This window comes from Camelus dromedarius, chromosome 6 (assembly GCF_036321535.1).
Source record: "Camelus dromedarius isolate mCamDro1 chromosome 6, mCamDro1.pat, whole genome shotgun sequence".
NCBI classification, from domain to species: Eukaryota; Metazoa; Chordata; class Mammalia; order Artiodactyla; family Camelidae; genus Camelus; species Camelus dromedarius.
Window position 1 is genome coordinate 22,423,652 of NC_087441.1, and position 22,951 is coordinate 22,446,602.

General features: G+C 38.1%; 1 protein-coding gene across 1 annotated transcript in view; it reads left to right on the plus strand.

The window, feature by feature from the left end:
• TXLNB (taxilin beta) overlaps window positions 1-22,357 on the plus strand; it is a 41,514-nt gene extending 19,157 nt beyond the window's left edge. Inside the window, exons 5-10 of the mRNA XM_010983695.3 lie at window positions 3,312-3,506; window positions 4,793-4,912; window positions 7,199-7,273; window positions 11,388-11,480; window positions 19,958-20,053; window positions 21,302-22,357. Coding sequence (XP_010981997.3) covers window positions 3,312-3,506; window positions 4,793-4,912; window positions 7,199-7,273; window positions 11,388-11,480; window positions 19,958-20,053; window positions 21,302-22,075 — 1,353 coding nt within the window. The 3' untranslated portion in view covers window positions 22,076-22,357. The remainder of the gene's footprint in view (window positions 1-3,311; window positions 3,507-4,792; window positions 4,913-7,198; window positions 7,274-11,387; window positions 11,481-19,957; window positions 20,054-21,301) is intronic.
• Window positions 22,358-22,951: the final 594 nt, after the last annotated feature.

Sequence of the window (22,951 nt, forward strand, 5' to 3'; positions counted from 1 at the left end):
TCTTTTCATTTATTGAGATAATATTTTCCTTTGTATCAATGAGCATAATCATAATGCCTGCTTTAAAATTTCTTGTCAGCTGATTCCACATCTATGTCTTTATGGAATAGGCCTCCTCTTTTTCTTTTGAGAATGAGTCACATTTTCTTGGTTCTTCATATGTCAAGTTACTATAGATTATACCCTGAATGTTGTGGCTGTTATGCTGTAGAGAATATGGACTCTATAATACTCCTTGAAGAATGTTGATTTTTTTTAAGCAGACAAGTAACTTGGTTAGAGTCAAACTACAAATCTCTCTCTTGTGCAGCAGCTCTACTTTCAGTTCCTTTTTTTTTTTCCTTTAGCTAGGCTGCTTTGAGTCTGCCTTACACGTGTGTGGTTCAAGGTCAGTTAAAGATTTGGACAGAGTTTATTTATAGAATTTAGGGCTCTCTTTCCATAACTCTCTCTTTCCTGGGAATCTCCCCTTACCTTCTAGTAGCTGTAGTTTCTGGCATTCTGTACTCTCATTCTTCAGGCCAGAAAGATGGTAGGTTTTCTATGAGAGTCTTGCCCATTCCATGCAGCCACCAACTGCAGTCCTCCCTCAAGCTAAAGCCATATAAACTGGGAGACTTACAATATACCATTCCCTTTCTACAGGTGTCGACTTCCCTCCAGAATCCACCTGATTTTGTTTACTCTCCAATGTCTTTAAGTAGTTGTTTTGTCCAGAGTTTACAGCTGTCATCTACAGAGGGGTCAGGGTGGTATGAGCTTCCTTGGCCATATTAGTGAAATAACCTAAGTATATCTGAATCAAAATTATACATGCTAGGAGTTTGGGAAGCCATAGAAAGAGAATGCATATCTAGGCTCTTTCTACCACTGTAAAATTTAACTTTCACTATTCCTTATTAAAACTAATTCTTCAGTGAGTCAAAAAAGCTGCATGAAAATCTCATAGTTTAAGATAATTTAGAAAAAGACCAGTGAAAGTCCGAGATATAGGTTTATTTCAACAACATACTACATATATTTGAAGCAATTAATCTGAGCTTCAAATTGTACTGTAAAAGAACTGCCCTGTAAGAAATGGGTGTCTCAGGCAACACGATTTTAGCAAAGAAATAGGTAGGATTTGTTATCAGAATATCACAAAATTTTAATGTGGAAAAGACTATAGGAATCTTCTAGTCCAAACTACTCATATGTCTACATGTAAATTAACAATTCATTGATTCATTAAATATACATTTACTGAATACCTATGGATTGTGTGCCAGACACAGCATTGGTTCTAAAATGCACAGTGATGCTTGCAAAGTTGTTTTCTTAAGTTATTTCAAATTTTGTCCCTCAATCTTCTTTGCATTATTAATTTTCACTTTGAATTATGTTCATGATAAAGAAAAGAAAACTTAATCTCAGACATTGTCTAAATGATTGCATTTTCTTGATGAATGGACTCCAAATTTTATAAGATTGCAGTAGGTTTATTTTTCTCTCATTGAAAAACAACGTAATGTAAAATGAAAGATGCCATTTTGTGGGCTAGGATTGGGTGCTATGATGGTCTGACACGTGTTTAATGCCATACTAACAGCTATACCTTCTTTCTGTAGCCAGTGGCCAGTGAAAAACTCAGACTTTCTGGGTAATATGGGATGATTCTTTCATTTACTCATTCATTCATGGATGGAATAATTATGAACGCAAATGGCATTCAGGTTATGGACTGTAACTCTATGAGTAGGAAGTTGTTGGCTTCTAAACTAATCACTTAATAAGGAAACAATCACTGTCATATGTATATTCAATTGCTCTTAACAGATGGCCATAATTACTTTTAGTAAAATACATGTAGTAAGTGTTAGCATACAAAGTTCAGGGAAATAATATCTCCAACAGCTAATTTCTTCAGATTAGGAAGTATAAATTTCTTATACAATATCCGTAAGAAATTCCCACTCAATGTTTATTCCATGAAAAATTATGATTCTGATACTAAGAGTCATATTAGAGCTAGAAAATGTGTTAATATTGTAGAAGAAAGGAGACACCTAATGATAAATTAAAATATTTCCAGAGCATATATTTTCAGCATCAGTTTTTATTTTGATCACATTATTCTACTATCATAATAAGGATTTGCACAATTACTTCTGTTTCAATCAGTACTTCTTTTTAAAAATCCTGTTATATAACTTCATCGTGATAGGCAACTAAATGCAGTATAATTTTACTTGCCAACAATGAAGCAAGCTTTCATAATAACAATTAATCAGAACTGAAAGGAATCCTAAAATGTCTGTATCACTTGTCAGCAGTGTCTCTATCTTTGGTGTCATGTTGCAGGATTAAACCCTTTTATTCTAAAAGAATGAGATGAATAATCACAAAGCAAATAATTCTCAATATAGATATGGGGGAAATTTGGTTACATTGTTAGCAGTTAGCAATGAAGGGGGAGTTTTGATTTAGGAGAAAAGAGAACAGAAATGATATAAAAGTTAATTTCTAATTCTTAAGTGTTAACAAAGCGGGAGAGGGGAAAATTACATGTTTCACTTTAGAGTTAAAGAAGATTTGAAACTTAATATTGCTTTCAGATTCAAAAGTTACATTGAACATTTCAATTACTCTATGTGACATGTGGAATGATTGTTCCTTCAAAAATAAAATATCCAGCATATTTTCTCAGATTGCCTTTGACATTCTTGAATTACTATAATTCACCTATGGTTATCTTAGTTTCCTTCCCAAGCTTTTTAGTGAAAGCTTTTTTTTTAACTAAGAAAAAGTTTATATTGTGATCACTTATACTTACAAAATTGAGGGAATACAAGAATTTGGGGAACACATGATTAATATGCCATCTTTTTATAGAGGAACATAAGATCTATTGTTCTTCTTTCTGTGCCAAACCAAGGGAACACATGATCTGTCCCATCAATCAGTAAAACTGAGTGGCCTTTTTCCCAGGCCACAGCCAAGAGAGCAAAACCTTATAACTGCATGTTTGTTAGAAATTGATGTACTTTATTCACTCAGCAGGAGACTCGTCATCTTTAAAACAAGACTATTCATCACCAGCTATCAAATTCAAGGCCCTTGCTGCACCTGCTCTGAGTGACTGTCTATTCACAACTGAAACCTTTGCTCAAACATTTATTTTGGGGCTGAGCAATGTTACCTCTAGGGAACAGAGGAAAAATATCCTACTTAACCCTGCACACTAATCTCCTTTCATTGACCAAACCCTGAGTTCTGTAAACCCAGGGTGCTTATAAAATGGCATAATGGAAGAGTTTGCTTTCTATCCACAGGAAGAAACACTTCAGCGGGCACGTGAGGAAGAAGAGAAAAGGAAGGAGATTACGAGTCATTTCCAGAGTACCCTGACAGACATCCAGGCCCAGATTGAGCAGCAGAGTGAGCGCAATATGAAGCTGTGTCAGGAGAACACAGAGCTTGCAGAGAAACTGAAAAGCATCATTGATCAGTATGAGCTCAGAGAGGAGGTGAGAACCACATCAAACAACTGAGAAGCCCTGCATACAGATCTGCATCTGGGCTGTGGCGGTGGGGAACTTGGTTAATAACAAAGTTATGGCCAGCTCTCTCAATTGATTAATATTTAGGATCAGATTTCTTTCACTAGCCAAAATAAAAATAGATGGTATTACAAAATACCTGGCTGAAAGTCATACAGGATTTCTTCAAAACTGGAATCACTGCAAAGGAAAGACAATAAATAGAAAGCGACGGGCCATGAGCACAGTTATCCCTGAAAACAATGTTTCTCAGCCTTTTTAAACACCCCATACTGAGCCAAAAAAGATCTCACACATTCCCTCCTAAGAATCACCATGTCATCTAAATTAAAATTCTTCGTTGTACATATCCCACAAGCCAATAACAGTATTATATAAGATCAAGATCAGTCCTGCTCCAGAGGAGAGCAGGCAAAAATAAAAGGGAAGAAGATGAAAAGAAAATGTCCATACTCTTCCCAGAGATCTCAAATGGGAACTGCTGGTAGACTAGGTGTATATTCCTGGGATTGGTTCTAAGTAAGGCCCAAGGATAGAATTCCACATGTCCTCTTGCCAGTGGGACCTCCTAATGAGCAAGAAATTCTCCATAATGAGGCAGAGTTGGAAGCTTCTTTTCAAGGTAATCAAAAAGTCAAAAGGTGCAGAGGAGGCACATTTGCACATCAGTTTATCTGTGACCCTCAATCTTATCTTGCCCACCAGAGCAACAGAGTTGAAGTCAGGGGGTTCCTGCCTCAGTCCTGGACCCAGGGCCACAGGCAATACCTCAGGGCTTCCTCACAACCCTTGAGGCAAGAACATGGAGGAGGATTCACCATGACAAACTGCATTAATGTTGTGATTAAAAGTGGTTTTATAGTCATTGAAAGAGTCAAACTACCAAGAGATGGTGCAGTGGCCTTTGCAATACACATCACTGTCTGTGCTGTCTAGCATAATAACTAGCATCGTATCTGATAGTTACCAACTTCAGAAAAATAACGTTGGGACCTTTTGGAGTTAGCATTGCTGAGCTCTGTGAACTCTGGTACCTCCACCTTTTGCAGCCATTTTCGGGTAGTGAAAAATGCAGGGGACTCCACCAACTTGGGGCTTTTATACGAAACCATAAGTGGTGCCAACTCCTCTCTTTTTTTCAATCTTAAAATCCAGAGAAAATGTGTCTATGTCAACATTGCTTTTTTATTTTACATTTTTCAGCACCAGTAATAATAAGTCAAGCGTGATGTGTGCACTTTATTTTTCCTCAGCATCTGGACAAAATATTTAAACACAGAGAGCTGCAGCAGAAGCTGGTGGATGCAAAACTCGAGCAGGCACAAGAAATGATGAAGGAAGCAGAGGAGCAACACAAGCGCGAAAAGGAATATGTACTTATCACCTGCATCTGTGTGCTTGTCTGGTCTGCCTCGGAGTCAGAGGACCCCTGAGAAAGCTGTTTCTGGTGATGGTCATAGAGGACTAGACTGATGAGAAAAGAGCTTAAGCTTCCCTGGAGAATGAGACTGGGCAGCCCAGCAGGAGGCACTGTACCTACAGTGTTTTTTACATAAAATAGTCATGCATCCATTCAACAAATCTTTTTCAAGATGCTACACACCATTCCCAGTGCTGGAGTGTAGCAGCGAACAGGAGGGAGCAGGTCACATCCCAGCAGACAATTAACTGGGAAGAGACGGGCAATAAACAAGCAAACAAACAAGGAAGGACAATTTCAGATAATAATAAGTGCTATTAGGGAAATAAGGAGGCACTGAGAAGGGGCAGAAGGAGGGGGCCTACTTTAGCCTGAGTGATTAGGAAGGCCTCCAGGAGGGGAGCATGCTTGAGCTGCACCCTGCCTGCTGAGAGGGGATCAGAGCGGAGGTCTCCAGCAGCAGTGTCTATATCAGAGACAAAGGTCCTGATGCTGGAACCAGCTTGGCACCCTCCAGAAATAGGAAAAGATTAGGGTAGCAAAAGCATGTTGAACCACTCAGTTGGCCAGAGAGGGCGCTGCAGGTCTTCCACTCCACAGATGCCTCAGACCCCTTATACAGTGAGTCAGTTGCACGTCTATCATAATTAATCTTCACTACCCTCTGGGAGGCACAGAGGAACATATATAACCCCTTTTACAGATGGAGAGGTCAAGACTAACTTGGATAAGAAAAAAGATATCTCCAAGTTTTTAAAAATAATGATTTTTATTGTTTTTGTTCTGATTTTAAAAATGGACTTTTTTTTTTTTACAATAGGGGTAAACAAAAAGGAAAAATTTATGTCAACCTATCTTGAAATAAAATAGAAACTTCTTAACTGACAGTCACCTGACTGACTAACCAGCTGTTCCATGGTATTCACCATTCCCTGTAAGCGTACTGACAGATGTCCATAGCATGTTGAATCCTGTGGCTAGTTAGCCACTCTGTCTACACGTAGAGAGGTATTCCAATTAAGTAAGTTGTCCAATTAAGTAAGATGTAGGTTACCAAGAATCGAGTCTCTGCTCCCAAACCTTCTCTTTCCAGTTATCCTTGGTTTTGTATGATGTAAACCAACAGAATGATACATAAACTGACAAAATATGTTGTTAAAAGAAAGAGTTGTTTCTATGAAAACCATGCTTAATGCTTTGAAAGACTAGATGTAGGCAAATAGCAAAAAACAATTGTCAAGTTAGGTGTGAGCAGCTATAAAAGACTGGAAAAAAGCTGTAAAATTCAAAAGAATTATCCAATCAAGCTGCTTTACAAATATCTTAGGTCTTTAGGTTCTAGCACTATCATTTAAAATAGAAAAACATTATAGCTTTTATATGGAACATTATGGATATGATTTCTGTAAAAACAAAAAAACAACAACCAAAAAAACCCTCTGAATTCTGATCAGAAGATCCATACCCAAAACAAAGATCATAGCCCTACATCAAAGTTGATGAGTAAATGAACATATATCTTAAGTTAAAATAATGTTTTACCTAAATGTGTGTCATTTTCATGCCTAAAACAACTTTTACAATTTAACCCATCAGTTCCAGTTCTGATCGTGTTTGCTGTAAAGGCCTTGGTTGTATTTGAAGGGCTGCCTTAGGGAAAGGGGATGAGACTTCCTTTGTAAACCTTATACAGGATTTGCAATAATAGGTCAGATTTCTAACCCAGTGATTCTCAGATTTTAATCCATTTGCTATAAATACAGATTCTAATCACACCCTATGCTTCCTAACATATTCTCTGAGAGGGATCTGCATTTTAACATGCCCCCGAGGAGATTCTGATGCAGGGTATGATGGAGAACAATGGTCTGATATTAAGGAACAGTTGCTCAGAACAATGTCCCAGGTAAGGATGTTCTGGAAAGGTTCAAGCAGAGGCTGAATGATGGTTGGCAGGATTGCTACAGAAGGTTCCAGAATTCGGTGGGAGGTTGAATTTTGTGCAATTCATACTTGGAGTTGGAGATTTTTCTCTCCCTTTTTCCTATTAGAATCACTAATTTTTAGTTAAGAATTCAACTTTTTAGACTAGTTGTTTTCTCAACTTCCTTAGATTCTTTACAAAGTTCCCCCCCAAAAAAATTACTTAAAAGGATTATTAGCAAGTTATTCAGTTTACACACCAATTACAACAAAATGGTAATGTGACAGTTTTCCCATGCATTCTCTCTTCTCACAGTTGCTGAACCAGGCAGCAGAGTGGAAACTTCAGGCCAAAGTGTTGAAGGAACAGGAGACAGTCCTGCAGGCTCAGGTGAAGTCGGGGGACAACAATGCATGGGGTGTGCCCTTCTTGCTGTGCACAAGGCCTTCCATGTGGCAGGGGAAGTGGGGACAGGAGTTGGAAATGAAGAATAACTTCCTATTTATTATTTTTAAGTTAAAATAATAGCACAATGTTATATCTAAGAAAAACAAATGATCTGTGCCAACAACCTCTAGTCAAAAGGTTGACGTACAAATGAAGGTCAATCAGAATAAGCTGGTGGCCAGGTCCTCACCTATCTGTTCATATGTCCTCTCTCTCCCCACACTCATTAACCTATTAAGGAAAGGGTCAAATTTGTCAACTGTTCAGATGCACCATCTATAATTGTCAATACTGAAAATGTCCTTGCTTGTTTGATATTACTGATGATAAAAGGAAATTAGAGAAATAGAGTCAGCACCCAAGTTTTTGTGCTATCAGAGGTTGGCCTTGTCAGTGGCAAATGGTTAGAAATTCCAGACAAATCAGAAATCATTTTGATTTGATTTCATGATGTCATATGTGTGTTAGACGATGGGAATTCGTATTCCAGGCTCAAAAATAAAGCTTCATGCAACAGCTGGGTCCGGAGGAAAGCTAAGCCCATCCAGTCTTCCGGGGCCCTTGGGGTTCTACCTCTCCTGGCAAATGTTCCCTGGTAGGTTCCAGGAGACCTATCCTGCCATGGCCGGGCCACAGAGGGACTTTAGCTCCCCTACTGGGAGAAACGCTCAAGTGCTAAAGGGTCTATAAAGTCACACAGAGCACAGTCACAGAAGGTGAGAAAATCAGAAGCCTTCCAAACTGGGCAGCATTAATTTAAGATTTGAGTAATTCACTTGTAAATGTTTATGTGCTGACTTCTGAATACTTTTTCACTGTGAAAAAAATTGTTCATTGTATAAATGAACAAGTTCAATGAATGCTTGTTCATTTTTTAAATAGGAAAAATAAGAAACTTAGCATCACAAATTATACCACTGCATAGACAAAAACATACGTATTATTTCATTATCTAACCTTCCTAAAGCACACTTTTCCAATGTGTATACCAAACACACTGATGAACTAACATAATATATCAAAATAGTTTTAAAATACTAATTACATAGGAATTGGAACCATATTTTTTTCACTATTAATAGAATCAAAGGACTCAGAGTTAAAAGACTAAACTCTAGAGTTACAAACTCCAAGTGGTCCTTTAGGCGGTCACAGAACTCATTGCATCACGGTGTGGGGTGGGTGACCAGCAGAGGCAGCTCTCTAACCAGAAGCAGGCGCAGGGGAAGGAGGTGTGACCACGCACTTCTCGGGGGGATTCCAGAGAATCAAGTCAGAGCTTCTGGCTCTATCTCTGCCCCATTCACAGCACAGAGCCTTCAGGGGCACAACAGACAGTACTTGAATAGACATTGTTCACATCATCTGTTATAAGCAATCTCTACTCCTCTATGCTAAATGAAGGTAATGAACTTGAGAAGAGTAGATTAATATCATTAGACTCTGGGCTAGAGGGTGATTCCTTCAGCTGGCATGAGAATCTAGGCCTTCAATGCTGTGAAATAAAAAAATAAAGGTGTGATCCAATTTCCCACCTATACCCCCTCAAATCTGAAAACATATCAACCAGGGGTTCTAGACTTGCCAGTGATCCTCATTTATCCCTGAATACTGTGCTCAAGTCCAGAGATCAGGGTCACAACTCTGAGACTCTGCTGAGAAGCTGTCTGATTCTATGCAACTCACCTAAACCTCCCTGGACCTAAATTCCCTAGTCTGTAAAATAAGGATGCTGTAGTGGATCAACGACCCCAAGCTGGAGTCGTCTGACCTCTGGAAGGCCCATTACTTTTCAATATTTCCAAAACATAAACAGCACATAAGGCAGCAATTGCTACCTAAAATATAGTTGTTTTGACATTTTATCAGCTTTTATTCAGCAGCAAGAATGGCACTTATTCATATGTTTGATTAAGTCTGTAAAAGGAAAATGAGTTAATAACCATGTAACATACATGTATTTTGTTTTCAAGTTGTGAATGCAAAGCATTAGTTCAGTGCCTGGCTCATAGTAATTATAATTAATTCAACACTTACTGAGCATCTACTAAGTGCTAGGCATGGTTCTAGGTATTGGAGATACAGTAACCAATAAGAGAGTCAAAAATCCTGCCTAATTAAACCCATAATCTAATTATGACAATAAAATTAATTAAAATGCTAATAATTAATTAGTGGATGAGCTAATAATAGCATTATTTCATAGGTAAGGATCCACATAGTGATAAATGAGATAAAAGGAGTCTTTAGTTGCAAAAAAGTTTAAGAACCACTAGAAAAGATGATCTTTGGACCATGTTCAGCTCTAGCTCATGAATGTAGAGAATTTTCAGACCTGAAGAAGCATGGCCCTGAACTGAGTTACCCCTGCTCTTCCCCCCACCCCATTACCTTGCTTTCCCTGGCGTGGAGCTCTCTCTGCAAGGACCCTCCCTTGTCTATCTCTTTTGTCTTCAAAGCCATTTTCAAAACTTCAACAATTACTTAATCACTAAGAAGAATAGCGAGGTCCCAAATCCCTACATGTAGTAATGTTCTAAGAAGCTTTTCTTGAAAGGTATCAGCATTATATTTTAAAAACTTTTAAACCTTAAAAAACAAAGTCTATCACAGATGATTTTGCAAAGCACTTGAAGACTTCCTTTGGCTTGACAACTAAAGAGGTACGATGGTGGGAGGGGGAGGCCTTAGTCCCCATTTCTATTGTCTGAGCAAAGGAAACATTAAGGACAGACTGCGTCTTTCGAGACGATGGAAGTCACTTTTCAGTCATAGGACAACCGCTTGCCAATCTGGGGCATAATTCTCATTGAGGGAAGAGATGCCTGGCTTTCAGTTATACAAACCAAGGCAAAGAGTAAATGTCAGAGATGATCAATGGGATACAATTGTCACTACAAATCGAGTGTTCATTAGATTGATTAGGATGGAGACGGTAGTAGATGTGGAAAGTCAGCAATACCAACACAACCCAGCAATGCAGACACAAAATACTACCCAAGGGGAAAGATCAGTGAGTCAATTGTTAAAGATGGGTAATCACAGTCTTTAATCCCAGAAAACTTCACCTTATGTACATAAGACGAGAAGAGATTCCTCTGCAACTACTGTTATCATTGGACTAGTACCCGAACCAAATCTCACTAGTTAGCTAAGACAATTCCTGGACGCGTTTCTATTTCCTATATGCTATGAATGTTTGTAATTAAAATCTGCGCTCAGTTAAAAGAACACGTGTGGCGCTCAGCCCATTTAGAAGTGAAAAGTTGGGGCAACTATTGTTATTACTAACCCTAAAATAGTTTGTTTCTATTTCTGCCTCTGGCAGGAGTACTGAGGATGACCTCTGGATGTCCCTTCCATGCTTCTCTGAAACACCAAAGTGAGAGAGGGAATATGACACATCAAACATGCACCATGTCAGCACAACATGGCTCATAAGATCACCTGCCATGCTCACCTCCTTCTCAGATCAGTACTTAATTGACTTGGTACTTTGTATTCATTGTCTCATAATCAAGTTGTCTTTGGCATTATCTTCCTATCAGGAGTGCAGGTCCCTCAAAAACAGAAGCTACAGCATAAACGCTTTTGTACATAGAGTCAGTGCATATGTTCAGTGCTTAATAAATGTTTGTTGGTAAAAGATATGATATAATGAAATGGTGATGATATATTTTATTATTTCATTTTTCTTTAAAGAAGTGTTTCAAGGGGGGAGGGTATAGTTCAAGTGGTAAAGCACATACTTAGCATGCCTGAGGTCCTGGGTTCAATCCCCAGTACTTCCTCTAAAAATAATTAAATAAATAAACCTAATTACCTCCCCCACTCAACAAAAAATAAAATTAAATTTTAAAAAAAAGTGCTTCAATCATACTCACTGACCTATGCTGATCTCATAGTGAATAAAACAAGTGAACATATTACTAACGTTGTATTGAGAATGCCCTTAAATCATTTTTCTTCTCAAATAATAAACAATGACATGTTGTTTTGTTCTGGAAGCGTTCCAAAAGCAGCCCTAAAATAGATCTACTCTTTCCCCTGTTTGCAGCTTACTCTCTATGCTGGAAGGTTTGAAGAGTTTCAGAGCACACTGACAAAAAGCAATGAGGTGTTTGCCACTTTCAAACAGGAAATGGATAAAGTGAGTATTGCTTATCTTCCACAAAAGATTGACATTTTCTCTTTTGACAGGCAATTCTCCTTTGGATTTATTTTTCTCTTGCTAAGTTATTTCAGTGCATTTCAAGAAGTAATGAAATGTTTATACATGCAAATGAGATTTGGGCTATATTTTTTTTATTGGTAAGTATCTGGTGAATTAATCTTAGGAAGAGTCCAAAACCACTAGGATACATTTTCACTCTGAGGAAGAATATTTTCTTTTTCTAGTCCATGAAGAAGTTAAAAAAAAAAAAAGGGTAAGAGCTAGTAATTTTACATTATGTTCTTCATACTGAAATTAAAAAGTACCTAATCTTCTAAGGATTAAAAAAAACAACTTTCATCCAAGTATGTAAGAGTAAAATGTTAGAGTAGAAAACACCATTTCATAGGATCCATCTCAGAAGAGAGGATATGTAATATAACATAACTGACAGAGCCTTGAATGAGAGTCTTTTACAAATGTAAGTTGTTATTATATTATTATTGGACATAATGTTTAAAGTTTGTTCAATTTTGTATTTTCCCAAAACAAAATCAGCCATCACAACTATGTTTCTGAATAAGGATTGGCATTAACCCTATTTAAGTGTAGAAAAGCATCCTTTTAAAAACGTTTTCATAAAGTAATATGACCAATTTCACAATTCATGAGCAAACTTAATAGGCCAACATTTATCAAAGTTATAGCTTTCCCATTCTAGAATGCATCCATCCATTAAAAAAAATTTTTTTAACTACAGAGTTTTAATTTAGAACAAATATTAGAGTAGAAAATGTTTTTATTTACTTCAAAACTACATAGTTCTAAAATTGAAATAAATATTAGAGCAGGAGGGTTTTTATCAAAGTATAGCTGATTTAAAATGTTGTATTAGTTTCTAATGTACAGCAAAGTGATTCAGTTATACATATATATACATACTCTTTTTCATTATGGTTTATTGTAGGATATTGAATATAGTTCCTTGTGCTATAGAGTAGGATCGTGTTGTTTGTCTATTTTATATATAGTCATTTATATCTGCTAATCCCAAAGTCTAATTTATCCCTCCCCCATCCCCTTTCCCCTTTGGTAACCATAAGTTTGTTTTCTATGTCTGTGAGTCTCTTTCTGTTTTATGAATAAGTTCATTTGTATCATATTTTAGATTCCATGTATCAGTGATATCATATGGTATTTGTCTTTCTCTTTCTGACTTACTTCACTTAGTATGATAATCTCTAGGTCCATCCACGTTGCTGCAAATGGCATTAGTTCCTTCTTTTATGGCTAAGTAACATTCCATTATATATATGTGTGTGATATATATAAATACACATACATACACCACAACTTTTTTATTCAGTCATCTATCAATGTCACATTTAGGTTGCTACCATGTCTTGGCTACTGTAAATAATGCTGCTATGAACACTGGGGTGCATGAATCTTTTCAAATTAGAGTTTTCTCTAGATAATGTCCAGGAGTGGGATTGCTGGATCATATGGTAACTCTATTTTTCATTTTTTAAGGAACTTCCATACTGTTTTTCATAGTGGCTGCACCAATTTACATTCCCCCCTAAGAGTGTAAGAGGATTCCCATTTCTCCACAACCTCTCAATCATTTGTTACTGGTAGACTTTTTAATGATGGCCATTCTGACTGGTGTGAGGTGGTACCTATTGTAGTTTTGATTTGCATTTCTCTGATAACTGGTGATGTTAATCTTTTCATGTGCCTGTTGGCCATCTGTTATGTCTTCTTTAGAGAAATATCTATTTAGGTCTTCTGCCCATTTTTTCATTGGGTTGTTTGCTTTTTCTGTTATTGAGTTGTATGAGATGTTTGTATGTTTAGGAAATTAAGCCCTGTCAGTCATGTCCTTTGCAAATATTTTCTCCTAGTCTGTAGGCTGTCTTTTAATTTTGTTTATGGTTTCCTTTCCATGAATAAGCTTAAAAGTTTGATTAGGTTTCATTTATTTACTTTTGCTTTTATTTCTATTGCCTTGGTAGATTGCCCTAGGAAAACATTGCTAAGATTTATGTCAGAGAATGTTTTGCCTATGTTTTCTTCTAGGTTTATAGTCTCTTGTCATGTTTAAGTCTTTAAGCCATTTTGAGTTTATTTTTGTGTATGGTGTGAGAGAGTGTTCTGACTCCATTGTTATACGTGCTGCTGTCCAGCTTTCCCAACTCCACTTGCTGGAGAGGCTATCTTTTCTCCATTGTATATTCTTGCCTTCTTTGCCAAAGATTAATTGATCATAGGTATGTGGGTCTATTTTGGGGCTCTCAATTCTGATCCATTGGTCCATATGTCTGTTTTGGTGCCAACACCATGCTGTTTTGATTACTGTAGCTCTGCAGTAGTGTCTGAAGTCTGGGAGGGTTATTCTTCTAGCTTCATTCTTTTTCTTCAATATTGCTTTGGAACTTCTGGGTCTTTCGGGATTCCATGTAAACTTCAGGATTATTTATTCTAGTTTTGTGAAAAAGGTCATGGTAATTTTGATAGAGATCACATTAAATCTGTAGATTGCTTAGGGTAGTATGGCCATTTTAACAGTATTGATTCTTCCAATCCAAAAGCATGGGATATCTTTCCATTTCTTTGAGCCATCTTCAGTTTCCTTTATCAGAATGTTATAGTTCTTAGTGTATAAGTCTTTCACCTCCTTAATCAGGTTTATTCCTAAGTATTTTATTTTTTGTGACACGATTTTAAAAAGGATTTTTTTTTCACTTTTCCTTTCTGATATTTCATTGTTAGTAGAAAGAAATGCAGTAGATATCTGTATGTTAATTTTTTATCTAGCTACCTTGCTGAATTCATTTATCACTTCTAGTAGTTTTTGTGTGGAGTATTTAGGGTTTTCTATATATAGTATCATGCCGTCCACATATAGTGACAATTTTACCTCTTCTCTTCCAATTTGGATCCATTTGATTTCTTTTTCTTGACTGATTGCTGTGGCTAGGATTCCCAATACTATGTTGACTGAAAGTAATGAAAGAGGGTATTCTTGTCTCATTCCAGATTTTAGCAGGAAGGCTTTCAGCTTTTCACCATTGAGCATTATGCTGGCTGTGGGTTTGTCATAAATAGCTTTTATTATGTTGAGACATGTTCCCTCTATACCTACTTTGGTAAGAGTTTTTATCATAAATGGATATTGAATTTTATCAAATGCTTTTTCTGCATCTATTGAGTTGACCATGTGGGTTTTGTCTTTTCTTTAGTTGACGTGGTACATCACATTGATTGATTTGTGTATGTTGAACCATCCTTGTAACCCTGGGAAGAATCCAACTTGACTGTGCTGTATGATCTTTTTTACATGTTGTTAGATTCAGTTTGCTAATATTTTGTTGAGATTTTTTGCATCTATATTCATCAAAGGTATTGGCTTGTAATTTTCTTTTTTTGGTATTGTCTTTGTCTGGTTTTAGTATCAGGGTGATGATGGCTTCATAGAAGGAGTTTGGGAGTGTTTCTTCCTCTTCAGTCTTGTGGAAGATTTTGAGAAGGGTCAATACAAGCTCTTTGTATGTTTGGTAGAATTCCCCAGTGAAGAAATCTGGTCCTGGACTTTTGTTTACAGGAATTTTGTTGTTGTTGTTGTTTGTTTTTTGTTTTTAATTACAGATTCTATTTCACTTCTAGTGACTGTTCAAATTATCTGTTTCTTCCTGATTCAATTTTGGTGAGTTGTATTTTTCTATATAATTGTCCATTTCTCCTAGGTTGTCCAATTTGATGACATATAATTGTTCATAGTATTCTCTTATAGTTTTTTGTATTTCTGTGGTATTGGTTGTTATTTCTCCTCTTTCATTTCTTATTCTGTTTATTTGAGTCTTCTCTCTTTTCTTCTTGGTGAGCCTGGCCAAAGGCTTGCCAATTTGTTTACCCTTTCAAAGAACTAGCTCTTGGTTTTATTGATTTTTTCTATTTTTTAATCTCTACTTTATTTATTTAATCTCTGATCTTTATTATTTCCTTCCTTCTGCTGACTTTAGGCTTTGTATGTTCTTTTTTCCTAATTCTTTTATGAGATAGGTTAGATAGTTTATTTGAAATTTTTCTTGTTTTTTGAGGAAGGCCTGTATTGCTGTGAACCTCCCTGTAAGAACTGCTTTTGCTGCATCCCGTAGACTTTGTAGGTTTTGTATGGTTGTGTTTTCATTGTCACTTGTCTCAAGGTTTTTTGTTTTTTTTTTTTTAATTCCCTCTTTGATTTCATTGTTGACCTATTGGTTTTATAGTAGCATGTTGTTTAGTTTCCTTGTATTCATTTTTTTCTCATTTCTCTTTCTGTGGTTGATTTCTAGTTTCATACCACTGTGGTCAGAAAACATGCTTGAAATAAATTCTGTCCTCTTAAATTTGCTGAGGCTTGTTTTGTGTCCTAGTATGTGGTCAGTTTTAGAGAATGGTCCATGTGAACTTCAAAAGAATGTGTATTTTAGGTTTTTTGGATGTATTGTCCTGAAAATATCAACTAAGTCTAAGTTCTATTATATCATTTAGGATCTCTGTTGCCTTATTGATTTTCTGTCTGGAAGATCTGTCCACTGATGTGAGTAGGGTGTTAAAGTTTCTTACTATTATGTACTCCTATCAATTTCTCCCTTTATGCCTGTTAATATTTGTTTTATGTATTTAGGTGCTCCTATATTGGGTGCATATCTGTTAACGAGTATAATATCCTCTTCTTGTATTGATCCTTTTATCATTATATAGGGTCCTTCTTTATCTTTCTTTATGGCTTTCATTTTTAAAGTCTGTTTTGTCTGAGTATTGCTACCCTGACTTTCTTGTCGTTTCCATTTCCATTCTCTCACTTTCAATCTGTGTGTGTCCTTAGCCCTAAAGAGGGTCTCTTGTAGACAGTATATTGTAGTCTCTTGCTTTTTTATCCAATTTGCCACTCTATGTCTTTTTGATTGGAGTATTTAGTCCATTGACACTTAAGGTAATTATTGATATATATGTATTTATTGACATTTTAAACCTTGTTTTCCCGTTGATTTTGTATTTCTCCTTTGTTTCATTTTTTTTTCCTTTTGTGGTTAGATGATTTTCTTTTGTATTATGCTTGTGTTTTCTTCTTTTTCATTTTTGTGAATCTACTGTATGTTTTTGATTTGTGATTACCTTTTTTGTCAAGTATGTTAACCCATTACTATATCTACTTGCTAGTTATATAGGCTCAAACACATTCTTTTAAAAAATATACTTTTCCTTACTCTCCTTCCCCACATTTTGATGTTCTCATTTACATCTTCATGTTTATCCTTTTGCTGTTCATTGTAGTTTTCGTCACTTTCACAAAATTAAAAAAAAATTTTAAATCTGTGTCCTGACTTATTTAAGTGATTTACTTTCCCATTGTGATTTTCTCCTTCATATAAAGTCTTCCTTCTTTTCTATTTAGAGAAGAGCTTTCAATATTTCTTTTAGGATAGGTTTAATATTGCTATATTCTTTTAGTTTTTGCTAATCTGAGAAATTGTTTATCTCTCCTTCTGTTCTAAATGATAATCTTGCTGGGTTGAATATTCTAGGTTACATTTTTTTCCCTTTTAGGGCTTTAAATGTATCTTGCCACTCCCCTCTGGTCTGCAACATTTCTGTAGAGAAATCAGCTGATAGCTTTATGTGGGGTTTCTTTGTAATTAACTCTTTGTTTTTCTCTTGCTGCCTTTAGAATCCTCTCTTTAACTTTTGCCATTTAAATTATAATATGTCTTTATGTAGCTCTGTGTTGGCTTCATCTTGTTTAGGGCCCTCAGTGCTTTGTATACCTGGCTATCTGCTTCCTTCTTTAGGTTTGGGAAGTTTTCAGCCATAATTTCCTCAAATACATTTTTGATCCCCTTTTCTCCTTCTCATTCTGGGATCCCTATTATACGTAGATTGGGATACTTTATATTATCCCATAAGTCCTGTATATTACTTTCTTTTTTTGTTTTTGTTTTTGTTTTTCTATCTGTTATTCTGATTGGTTGATTTTCATTATTCCATCTTTCAGATCACTTATTCATTCTTCCGCCTTATCCAGTTTACTATTAATTGCCTTTAGCTAAGCTTTTGTCTCAGCAAATGAGTTTTCTAATTTTAATTGGCTCCTCTTTATGGTTTCTAATTCCTTTTTACAGGAATCTGTATTTATCAATAGTCTAATTCCTTCAGTATTTTCATTACCTCCTTTTTGAACTTGGGATCTGGTAGACTGGAGATGTCTGTTTCATTGATTTTTTTTTTTTTTGGAGGAATTCTCTTGATCTTTTAATTGGGAGTGGTTCCTCTGCTTCTTCATTTTACTTGTATTTCTCTGACTCTATGAGTTTAGGAGAAACAGTTAACTACTGCGGTCTTGAAGGGCTGTTTTTATGTGGGGGTTTCCCTGTGTAGCCTCCATGGGTCTAATATTTTTAGTGTGAGGGCTGTTTTTAGTATGGATTCCTACCTCATCTTTCCTCAGTGTGTCCTAGCTATTACCCCCTTGATAGGGGGTGTGACTATTGTTGTGGTGACCAGAGCCAGCACTAGATGTTGAGCAGGGCCTCCTCTTTGCTCTGTGGTTGTCCAAGTCCTGTCAGGGACAGGGTCTGCTCCCCAGTCATTGGAGTAGATGCCCCTAGACACATTTCTGAACTGTGGTGTGATGTAGGCAGGACTGGACCATTCCTACTGAGAGAGGAACTGCTAAGTATTCCTCCACAGGAGCTGTCCACTGAGAAGTGCACTCTGTGGTGTTGCCTGTCACCCATTGTGCAGGCTCACAAAGTACACTGTTTTTGGTGCTGCTCTCAGCCCCACCCCAACCATGGAAATTCATGCAATCAGCCCAGGTGTTCCTCAAGTGCTGTGCTCACAAAGCCACCAGCACAGATCCATTGGTGCAGAACCACTGAGGTCAGGTATTGGGACTGCCATAGTCACACACCAAGACCCACTGTGGGAGCTACTGAGTCAGCCCAGACCCCAGCCCCGCCTCTGCATGTGCACACTGTCACTAGCACCAGACTTGCCCCAGCCACTGGAGCACGAGTAATCTGCTCAGATGTGCCGTATGCATTGGGTTTACAAAGCTGCCCATGGCAACGTAAGTCTGCAGATCTCACAGCTGCTGGGACACTCAGATTTCAGCCCTGCTTCCGAAGTCCTGTGGTCCCTGGGTATCAGCTTGGATTTCAGTCCTGCCTCCAAATGTGGGCAACCCTCCAGCACTTGTGTGCTCCCAGAACTTGTGGAGGTGGAGCCACACCCATTATGAGCACACTGAGAATTAGGCTGTTGTGGTGAGAGTCCCCTTAGAGCAGGAGTTTTTAATCTGGGACTCATTTATAAACTTAGTAGTTGACCTTAGAATTACCAAAAAATTTTGGTTTGCATATTGCATTTCTTTAGGTGTTCTCATAGAGTTCATCAAATTCCTAAAGGGGTTGATTACTTTTAAAAGTTTATAAACTACTAACTTGGTTAAGAAATAATCAAAATTTAAAAGCACTCTAGGCTCACACAGCTTCTCTATAAAGCCCAGGGGCCAAGAGCCTGGACCCAGCCTCTGGCCTCCAAGCAGACCTAGCCTCAGGCAGTTTGGCACAAAGCAGCAAGTGCCTGGGTATGGTTCATCCAGGGTAACTGCACCTGAATACGTGTCTTAACTTCACTTCATCCAAGCAGAGAGGAGATCCTATAACCAGGAACATGAGTAGTTTCAGGTTTGAAAAAGCCAGGCTGCATTTTATTCACTTCTGTGCACCCTATACCCAGCCCTGGCCTGGCAACCAGCAGGCACTCTGCACATGTTGCATTAAATGAAACCACTCCAGGCCCACTTTCGCTAACTCACCTGAGTATCACTCCACCTCTCTGAGCCTCAGTTTCCCCATTTATAAAGTTGAGGTGAAAATAGAACCTACCTCGGGGGACTGTTTCAAGAATGAAATGAATAACACATGGAATCACATTTAGTGAATCCTACTGCACTCCACAAATGGAAAGGCTGAGAAAATAGAAAGTTGCCTTTGTGTGGCTGCTTCTCAGATGTGCCCAGATATTATCAACATTTTAATGGCTAAAAAGCCAGGCCAACTTTCTCACTAATAGTCTTCTATTCAATAAAGTAAATAATCTAAATTTCAAGCTTATTCTTAGGACTCAATAAAGTTATTTTTATTTTAAACAAAAGAGAAAGCAGTGATAAAAAGGAAGGCTCTAAGTAGTTTCCGTTCTCCTGAACTGGCTCTGGTGCAAGTACGTTTGTTTACCACTGACCTAGATGGTTCAAAAATAAATCATGACTCTCTCCACTCAATCTTCATTCCTTGACATGGAATTTTTGCTCGCTTCAGCAGCTGGTAACAAAAGGACTTTTCTTAACATCACATATGGAACTGATAGTTTCTTTGATATATTAACTCCTCAAGATTTACATTAAAACACTATAATTTCTGTAGACAACCAAGAAAATGAAGAAACTGGAAAAGGACACAGCCACGTGGAAAGCCCGGTTTGAGAACTGTAACAAAGCTCTGCTGGACATGATTGAAGAGGTGAGGAAGCGTTCCCCCTTATTCCTCTTCCCCTGTCTAGTCAATATATTCATACTCAGAAAATAATTATTGCCTAATGGCTCAAAAGATTACCTTTGAAAAAGAGCTGAATTTTTCTGGGGTGTGATATATGATATTGCAATAAAAATAATGAGAGCAAAAGTAATTTAGAATTGGGTCCAGACTCATAAAGAGCATTGTGACCCTAAGTCACATACATGCCTACTTGTTGATTCAAAAGCTGTCCCCAAAGCAGCACCACACCTGCTGGACTGTGAACTCCTTAAAGGCAGGGTCAATATTTTACCTGTCCTTGAATTTCCCAGGTGCCTGACACATAGCGGGTGCAAAATAAATTAATTAGTTGATTTGAACATACTGAGAGAAGACACCAGCCCAAGCACCCAGGGAATATGCTATTTCATAAACAGGTATGGAGACATGGTGTTTAATTCCTCCAACAGGCATTTAAACACTGATATTATGTTAGGCTCTGGAGGCTTTGAGACGATAAAGGCAAAGATACATGGCCCTTGACCTGAGAGGCAGGGCTTACAGGTGAAGGTTTTGCCATGTAAACAGCTGGGGAGGAGGGAGTCTTAAAAGGGACAGAGTAACACAAAGGTAGGGATGAAGGAGTAAGATGATTAAGATCAATTTCTTGCACAAACACAGTGACATTTCTAGAGGAAAAGAGAACTGAACAGGTTGAGCAGCATCATGAATGAATGTGTGGTGAGTTTCTCTGTTTTAACTCTGTTTACTGTTTTAACTCTGTTTACTGTTTTAACGATTCATTCCAAGTAACAATCAGCTCCAAAGAGATGTGCTTATTTCAAAAACATAGATCAAGCCTTTGCTGGACTAGTACATAGCAGTTTATCTATAGAACAGATAAAGCTTTGCTGACAGCCAGGTCCCAGTCCATCTCAATCATTTTGCCACAAGCTTCTGCTTACCCCTTCTAAGTCTTAGTGGCAGGAGAGTCACCCACTTTCAGATTTGAGAGGCCCTAGATTGAAGCAGAGAGAGGCTTTGCTATCTGTCTTTCCTTAAAAGGATTAAAATTTTACCAGAGTCTCCAACACAATGCAACAACAGAAGTGATGTCCTGACCAGCTACCACCCTGCGGTCAGAGCCTAACAGACAAATTCCAGGACAAATGGTTTCGCCTGTCTCCAGACAGCGTCCTGGCAATTTTGCTTTTCATGTTGTTTTATGAGTGTGTGTGTGTTTTCAAATCACAGAAAGCACTGAGAGCTAAAGAATATGAGTGCTTCGTGATGAAAATTGGAAGGCTAGAGAACCTCTGTCGAGCTTTACAAGAAGAAAGAAACGAACTCTACAAAAAAATTAGAGAAGCAAAAATGCCTGAAAAATGTGACCAAGGCCAGCACACCTCCGACGACGAGCCAGAGGCAAATTTGGCTGTGGGTGAAGAGGCCGATGAGGATGAAGCCGACAGAGTTCATGACGCTGTGAAAAACCTGGCCGCGGCCTTCATGGTACTTCACTGTCCAGAGTCCACCCTAGGCCCGTCCAGAGAAATCCAGCCAGAAGTCAGCAGTCCTCCGGGGGGTGGCAACACGGCCCTCGAGGAGCCAGAACAACCTGCTCTGAGCCCCTCATGCCATTCAGAGAGTCCCTTGCCTCCCCCAAGTCCTCAGGCCGAGGCCAAGGGAGGTAATGAGGCAGAACCTCCCCTTGGAGCCAGGAATCCCCTTGCAGTGTCAGGAGCAGAGGCCCAAAGCGCTGGCCTCCCTTCTGGAGCATGGGCTGATCAGCAGCCCCAGAAGCCAGAGGCAGCAGCATCGGGTCAGGCCCCAGAGCCCCCGGCCCAGGCCTCCCTGCAGGCGATGGAACCCGCAGCAGGTGAGCACAGGCCGGCTGGGCAGGCCGGGCGTGAGCCCGGGGGGCAGCCCCCACCAGCAGCAGCAGCAGCACAGGGGCTGCCAGGAGGGGCCGCGGCTGGGCCCCAGCTGCCTGAAGTGGCCGGCACCAACCTGGAAGGGGTGGACTGAGCCCCCTTGTGCCTTCGGAGGCTGTTCTTCCTGACTTTCCATCTTGCTGGAAACAGACTGTCTTCCGAAAGCGGCATTAAGGGCTAGGGACGTCTAATGGAAGAGACTTAATTAGAATCAAGACACTTTTAAACGTTACGCAGAGTACATTCAGCTTTTGCTGTGTTCTCAGTTTATAACTGATTTGGAGCTTTTCTATTTTACACTTGTTGATAGTATAATTTTCCCAAATGGCAACAAAACATACAAGTAGCAAATTTATATTAATTTGTAATTAAGATGGTATTTAATTCAAGTTCTTAACCAACCATAAGATTGGTATTTAAAGACTTCCACTACAATATATAAATATTGAAAAAGTGCTGCTTTATTTATTTCCATGTTGTTTAGTAAGTTCCATAGTAAGTAATGGATGACCAAGTTCCATTTAAACACTATATACATAATATATGTATATGTGTGTATGTATGTGTATATATATATACATGTGTGTGAATATATACTTGTGTGTGAATATATACATATATGTTTAAGCACATATATACACATGTATATTTTATATACACGTATGCAAATATATATAGTACACATACATTTCTCTCATCTCTTTTTGTATTATTCTCATGCAAAATATTTATATGCTTATGCAAAAAAATTATCTCTTTCTTGCATTTGGGACTGCAGTAGACTGATGCTCTTTGAACCAGAAACAGGTTCAGAACACAAGTATGTAGGCCACATAATGTTAGTTAAAAATAAGTAAACCAATGGTAGTTCAATGGATTAAATGACAGAATAGCAGTTGAGTTAGACTGCATGGCTATGCAGAGCACATGGACACACAGATGGCCACAGAAGGCCCTAAGCAGAAAGGGA